The sequence below is a fragment of the Sitodiplosis mosellana genome, unplaced genomic scaffold (genome assembly GCF_009176505.1).
Source record: "Sitodiplosis mosellana isolate CC-2019 unplaced genomic scaffold, AAFC_SMos_1.0 Smas_scaffold_4565, whole genome shotgun sequence".
Lineage (NCBI taxonomy): Eukaryota > Metazoa > Arthropoda > Insecta > Diptera > Cecidomyiidae > Sitodiplosis > Sitodiplosis mosellana.
This window is the reverse complement of record NW_022599807.1, coordinates 1,632-9,570: the sequence shown is the minus strand read 5'-3', so window position 1 is coordinate 9,570 and position 7,939 is coordinate 1,632. Positions and strand designations below refer to the sequence as shown.

The 7,939-nt window shown below is 34.8% G+C and overlaps 1 protein-coding gene across 3 annotated transcripts; it reads left to right on the top strand.

Annotated features, from left to right (window-relative positions):
* Window positions 1-51: 51 nt before the first annotated feature.
* LOC129572262 (RNA-binding protein squid) lies at window positions 52-6,945 on the top strand (the record flags this gene model as incomplete). 3 transcript variants are annotated; one of them, XM_055452207.1, is given in 6 exon segments in its annotated part: window positions 52-573; window positions 5,813-5,853; window positions 5,947-6,221; window positions 6,327-6,555; window positions 6,648-6,728; window positions 6,856-6,945. In XM_055452207.1, coding segments are annotated over 6 exon segments (913 nt in total), but the record flags the coding sequence as incomplete, so codon positions are not given.
* Between the last annotated feature and the right edge of the window lie 994 nt (window positions 6,946-7,939).

The window sequence follows — 7,939 nt, the reverse complement described above, 5'->3', positions numbered from 1 at the left end:
TTTTTTCAGAGTTATTTGCGTTCTGCAAAATCGCGTGAAGCCCCTAGAGTTTTACCCGAGGACAAACGGTATAACGTCTATTCCGTGTGACTATTATCATTCACTCATTCATTCGTCGTCTGTACGTGTGTAAGAAACACTTTGAAAAAAGAGAAAAATATATATTTAAAGAAATTAAATAATATATTATATATACATAAACGGTAGCAAAAAGTTTTTGTGGAAAATAAAAATTATAAGTCTTCTTTTTTCTTAACAACAAAATCCCAATTAGTTGAAAATCAGACAAAGAACATTTTCATTAGCAAAGAAATTACTTTAGTTTCTGTGGTATAAATATTTATTTTAAAACAAAACACCGAATACAACAAACAAAATGGCAAACAATCAAGATTTGCAAGAGGATTTTTCACAAGATGTGAAAGACGATCAACATTTCAACGGCGACGATTCCACCGGTGAAAATGGAAATGAAAACGGCACAGACAATGGAAACGATAATGGAAACGATGGCCAAAACGAGAACGATCAAGCCCAGCAAGGCGAAGCAGCATCAGGACGCGATGACGACAGGTTAGTTGAAATTTTCTCATTCATTTCATCATCGATGGGACGACAATTGCAACATTCCAAACAGCAATTTTGTACACTTTTTTTCACTGTATAGAATTTAGCAATTACGTAGTTCACAAAGCAATTAATTGTGTGAAAAAGAAAGACATAAAAAAAGTCATCACAAGCAAGAGAGAGACAGAGAAGTTTAGTTTTAATGTCATTGAGAAAGACAGATAACGAATGAATACATATAGAGAGAAGAAAAAAACCCACAACGTAATGGCGTCGTCTGTACGTTTCATTGAATTAAAATCTGGTGTTTTCTTTTCACCGAAAGAAATCGAATAGCATCCGCAGCTAGGAATGAAATTTCTGCATAGTTTTTCAGTAAAATTCTAGTTCAATGCTTCCTTTCGTCGATTGTGTAAACAGATTTTGAAAAAAATGTCCAATTTCATATGAAAAAGTTGTGTGAAATTTCACATACATTTTGCTGTTCTACATGACGGTCGAATATTGAATTTTTTTCGGTAATAACTTTTTCCATCTCTTTTACGCTTGCAACTATATGCGTGTGTATACACATACATACACATATATATCGTTATATGTATGCACATAGAAAGCGAGCGGCAATCAAGTGTTTAGAACTGAAACGAAGAAATGAATTGCCAAAATGGCGTCGAACATTTTTTTTTGCTGCTACCGCACACAATTCATACCGATTTACAGTTCGAAAAATAGCATTCATTTTGTTTCTTTTGCGCTTTGAATCCGCCAATTTGTTCTTTTCCGTGTGATGCGGTCACACATACACAAAATTCGCCGAAGAAAAATGCTTGAAATGTTTGGCTTTTGTTGTTTGACGGTTGCTCATTTACACTTATTCACATTTTCTTGGTTTCACAATGCGCCGCGTTTTTGAAAATTTGTCGTTTCGTGCGACGGCAACGATGACGACGAAACATACGGAAAGAAAAAGAGAGCGAGAGGGAGAGAAAAAAAAAGCATCGCAGTAAAATAGCAAACCGAGTGGAAATTTCCATTGGTACGAGAGGCAAATCGATGTGTGTTGTAAATAGAAATAGAAATTTGAAATAGACTTTGTGGACTTTTTCCCCGAACTTCGGTCTCATTTGTACTTATTGTTTTCTTCTTCTTTCATTTCGTCGTGTCCTCTTCTTCTTTTTCTTCATTCTTTCTTACTGTTTCGATCATAAAATATGCATTCGTACAACCATTTTTCTTTTTTGCCAATCAACCTATTTCTGTAGATTCTAATAGTTTTTCGTGTGTGTGTATGTGTATATGTGTTAGCTCGTTCAAAAATCATTAGTTATTGAGCTAAATATTCCGGGTATCGTCCATTTTTGTTTCATTTGCCGGTTTGACTATGGATGGCCATAAAATCCATAGGTTCCCTCTTTCTCTTTCTGCTCATTGTCCGAAGATTAGTACACAAATATATGCTTGTAGCGATTTCCTCTTACTTGGCTTCAGCGTGATTTCTTCGTTTTCTCTCCTCTCTCTCTCTCTCTCGCTCTCTACCTGAACGATGAAAAAAAGCAGTATTAGCATATAGTTAGAGTATACAGTGATGTCATCTATGCGCACTACCACAATGCCAGCATCTATTCGAAGAATATGCGTATGTGTATGTTTCTACAATATGCTAATTGCAAAGTCAGCATACAACGGGTAGCCATGATGTATTTTGACGCGCGTGCAACTTTTTCTGCCGGCTAACTTCATTAAATTACGTATCATTTTCGTCCCATTCATTCTAACGTTGCTCACGTCATTCGATTCGACCCCGATGTATTTGAGAAATAAGACCCATTTTGGTTTAGATATTTACTACGATAACCTTACGGTGGTTAGCTTCATGTGAGCTAGTCACACGATCTCCGTATTGATTACTATCCCAATGAAATGTCCCATATTTTCGTTACATACACGTTCCCTTTAAATTTCTCTAACGACTTGGTTGTATTTTACTTTTTGCCCAGCTGTTGAAATATACTCGGGAATTGAAGCCGTACAAACTTTGCTCTAACAATAAATTTGAATCGATAGCATCCGCCCAATTTCTACATCCAAAATCCCTTTTCTGCCTCGAAACACAACGAACAACATGAATTCGCTCTTTTCACCTCACTTTTTCCATTAAGAATAGCATTCTTTGTGTGTGTGTATTTGCTTTGACTTTTAATCGGTTGCTTGAAAATGTTTTTAAAAATAAATACACTCTCTATCGATGATATTAGTGTTTTTGCTCGTTCATCCTTTTTTAACTGTAATTTTTCGTAATATAGTCGACGTACAATTTCTTGTCTACTATGCGGTCAACAAATCATCGTTTTAGTTTGTAAGACACGTTTCTTGATTGCGACAAAAACGCAAATCGCTTAGCGCCAAACATTTTAAGCATTTGTATTTCAGGTGATAAATGAACCAACGAAATATGCACTTAATTAATTTTAATCGTAAATTTTTAGCTACTTTTAAGTGAAACAACAAAACTCTGTGAATTTACATTTAAATAATTTTTAGTAAGTCGATATTAAATGCACTTGAATTCGTTTTCCTTTGGTACGTTTGACACATCGATTTGGTTCTACGGTACATGTAATACGGCTTAATTACTTTTTTCGTACCGTTTTACTTGCAAACTGTTCGATACACCTTGATTGTTCGGTATACCTTGAAACAGAGAAATCGGAGTATTGACGCTATCTACAAATTTGACTCAAATCGTTTTTATTTGAAATTTTTGTAGAACAACAGAATGGAATTTGTTTTTCCAAGTGTTTTTTTTTTGTCAAACGAGAGATCGGATTTGTTTGAATTTGTGATATTGAATTGAAAATCGACGTGATTGCCGAGTGCCAAGAGATCGAGCTAAAAATAAAATTTTGTAACTTAAACAGAGAAGACACCTCTCATTGGAGTTTGTACAGCATAAGAGCACGAAAGACCTTCGGTGGGTCCAGTCAAATAGTCCAGTTTTCATTCAGCCGATTCTTCATTTAATTATCGTATGCATCGTGTGCGCCAATCCAATGCAAATATGAATATCATTTATTTTTCTTTTGGTTACTACTTCTTTCTTACTACTCACAAATAAATATTAATTTTTTTTCTTGCTTTTAGATCGTTGATGTTATATTTGTTATACTAGTTGATCGTTATTGATATTGTGTTTAAAAAAAACGGTCTTTATTGCCAAAATCAAATGATAAACAGATCGAAGTAAAACAGACAGAAAAAGAATATGAAAATCCATTTTGAAAATTGCGTATTCAACAAATTTGCCAAATAAAAAACAGAGTTCCGATCCGGTTGATAAACACACAAATCATGCACAATCATACACATTCACATACTAGAAACAAGAGAAAATATGCAAAAAGAACGTCAATTTTTTTTATCGCACCGATGACAAAATGATAAAACATGAAATACCGTCTAAAATAATCGAAATATCTAAAGTTTACCGTGTGAAAAAGAGAGACATTTTATAAACAAAAATGAAACTGAAACGAAACCAATTGCGAAACAATAGACAATGAGTTGAAATGGGTTTGTTATTTACGTTGATTTGATTTTTGTAAGAACAGGGCATTTTACAAAAAATCAAAAAAACCAATCAATTGCATTAATCTAGAAAAAAAACGTTACATTAGGTTCCTGTTGAGATTAGAGTGAACTAATCTTGTTCCTCTCCGGCAGGTTGTTGTGATTGAATTCTTCTGGATACAGGCAGAAACCAAACTGAAGAAGGCATCGCATACACCAGGCATGAAATGAGCGCATTTATCAGCAAAGTCTCAGGCGTTGAGTATCGTGTCCGACAAAATCACTCAAATCAACACGCACACGCACGCACACACACACACACACACACACAAACGCCGCGCAAACAAACAAAACACGTGAGACAGAGTGAGTGAGAAAGAGAGAGAGAAAGAAAGAAAAAAAATACCGAAAGCGAAACTGTTCAGTACGCGAAACCGAAAAACCGAAACCGTGAACCGTGTGTGCGCGAGACTGTGTGATTTACCGAAGCACGCGTTATGAACAAAACCAAAACACGACCCCAAGGTGCCCCAAGCAAATAAACAATGGCAATTCCTTGAACATTGAACGAGAGGCAAGACGCAACAGATGGTATATTTTGTCAAAAATATAAAACAAAACAAAAAAAACAATCAATCTAAAAACCAATCAAACAAAATATTCAAAATAAATCGAATTGATGTACGGTGGATCGTTATGGTATTGCTTCTTCCAAAATCGTGTTGAGCTGAACATTTGAAAGAAATTTGCGATGAAGTAGCTATAAAGATTAAATTTGTTTTTGGATATTGTTTAATAACGTGCTTTCGATGAGATCAAACGATAATAATGCAACGGTGTTTCAAACTTTGATTGATTTGTACGAACAAAAGCCAAATCTCGAGAGTCTTTTTGCACAATCTATTTAACGAGATCTAAGTGAATAAATATAGAAACGTTCCAGAATTTGAATAAATTTTTTTAATTGTAATTTAATAAATGTAAATTGTTTGAAAACAGAACAAAAAAGAAATATGGAAAATTAAAACTGTTTTTGCTATCGGAAATTTGTTGATATTGACTTGACTACTAGTAAAATTTGAGGTCACTTTTGATTGTTCCTTAACTATATTCGCTGTTACTTGTTGCAAGATCAATTTTTTTTCATTGTGTACCATTTTTTTGTGAAAAACTTTGTACGGATTTGGTAATTTTTCTTGTTTAAAGTAGAGTGAATACGACACACGCTTTTTTCCAGAGTCCATTTACTTGAATTGAATTTTTTTACTGTACGAAATGTGAAGGCTACCGATCGATTCGCCAGTTACGAAGCAAACGAAAAAAAATATTTGATTGTTCCTATTTTCTTCCCCCATTTTCGGTCAAATTTGATTCATTTTTCTTGAGCTTGTATTATTGAATTAAATTTTTTTTCAAACTGTTGATAAATTCCTTACATCTTTGTATTTGTTAAGTATTCCATTTGAAGTCGATTAACTTGTCGTCAAAATTTAACTTGAAAATAATTGTTTTTTTTTTTCGTTTTGAAATGTATTCTGAAAATTTCGAAACAAATACGTTTTTCTCGTTTTTTGCCAAAACAAATTGTATTAGCTTATGTGCTTAAGTTTTTTTTTTTCATTCAAGCTCATGCATTTATGTCGATTTCAAATAATGACCGCATTTTTCTAATTTGCAGAAAACTTTTCGTGGGTGGATTGAGCTGGGAGACAACAGAAAGTGAGCATATTTGACAAAAATACAATTTTTATACCAAAGTTGGCCGTAGCTTTACCAAAAGCAACAATTTAACCGATTTTCTTTATTCTGCAGAGGAATTGCGCGAACACTTTGGCCAATACGGTGACATCGAAAGCATCAACGTTAAGACAGATCCACAAACTGGTCGTTCACGTGGTTTCGCATTCATTGTGTACACATCGCCGGAGGCAATTGAAAAAGTTACGGCTGTCCCAGAGCATGTGATCAACAACAAAAAGGTTGACCCGAAGAAGGCAAAGGCTCGTCATGGCAAAATTTTTGTTGGTGGTCTCACCTCCGAAATCAGCGACGAAGAAATCAAAACTTTCTTCGGTCAATTCGGCAACGTAAGTGAATGGGCATTGGGCAACAATGAAAAAACCATAAAATCGAATTGACCACGAAATGAATACTGATTGTATGTTGTTTTTCTCTCCTTTCTCCCATTTAAGATCGTTGAAGTCGAGATGCCATTCGACAAACAGAAGAATCAACGTAAAGCATTCTGCTTCATTACTTTCGATTCAGAACAAGTCGTCAACGAATTGTTGAAGACACCGAAACAGACGATCTCTGGCAAAGAAGTGGACGTGAAGAAAGCCACGCCAAAACCAGACAATGTACCGGGACAATTCGGTATTGGTGGCCCACGTGGCGGCCCACGCGGTCGACAAGTTCGTGGTGAGTAGCCGTGTTTCCTTTATTTTCAATTGAAAAGTTGCGCATTTTCGATCATGGAATGGCAATTTGACCTCGTAATATTTTCTCTCTAGGTGGATTTGGTGGTCCGAAAGGATGGAATCAAGGCTACGGATACAGCCAAGGTAGTGGATATTATGGCACCAATTACGATGGTTCGTTGATCGAATTTCGCAGCGAAAATTTTATTCCATTTGACAATTTAGTGTTTTAACCAATTTCTTTTTCTGTTTTCTCTCTCTTCCTCACTCTGTGCTCTCAATCTCTCATCAATTACAGCAGGTTATGCCGGTTACGCTGATTATTACAGCGGCGGCTATGGACCAAGTGGTTACGGCGCTGGGTATCAAGACTACTACTCGGGGAACTACGGTAAGCCTTATTATAAGAGCAATAACTATCACCAGAACCACCAGAATTAAGCTATACGATTGAGAGTAACCATAAAGCAATGAAAACAAAACAACAACAACACACACAAAAAAAAATATTTATAAAAAAAATCTAAAAAAAACTATAAAATAACATAAAAAAAACACCTAAAATAAAATGTTAGTAAAGTTGTGAGGCGACGGAGACGAAAACATTGTGCTTGGTTGACGAGTGAATATATTTTATGTTGTCTTGAGAGAATCACAAATAACACAATCAGTTTTTCTTCTCTTTTTTTTTACCGTATACGTTTGATTACTTGTGCCGCCGTTTCAAAAAAAAAGTTAAACAAATAGTCCTCCATATTAAGCAGTTAAAATCTAACCAAAAATTCAAGAAAAAACAAACTCGGACAACTCATAGAATATATTTGCATTGAAATATACCTCATTTTAAAGACTGTTACCAAATATTATAACACTAATCAAAAAGGGAGACGTAGATGGAAATAAGTGGTATAAGAATGAAGAAGAATGAGAAACGAAAAACGAAGGAAAAGAAAGAAAAAAGAAGATATTTTAAAGTTACGTACTAATTATATATGAAAATGGAAATGATTAATGTGCTCGCTGAAGAAATTGCAATACATTAGGTATATCGTGTAAATTGCATTTAAATAAACAACAGCTATATATCTAATGGTGAAGAGCTCAGGGAACAAATGCGCGAATCACCATCATCGCAAACGCAATATGCTAACGTATGGTTTTTTTTTTTTTAATTTGTTCGTTATATCGATCAAAGTGTTTTCCAAGCAGAAAAGAAGCTATTTAATAAATTTTCGTGATTCAAGCATTTATCATTCCGATTGATTAGCTTTACAACAAACAAAGCGATTATTCCGTAAAAATAACATCAACGGGCTCACCCGATGGCATTTTCTATTTGGTTAATTTTCACATCACCCTTCCCTTTTTCTCTCTCTCACACTCAT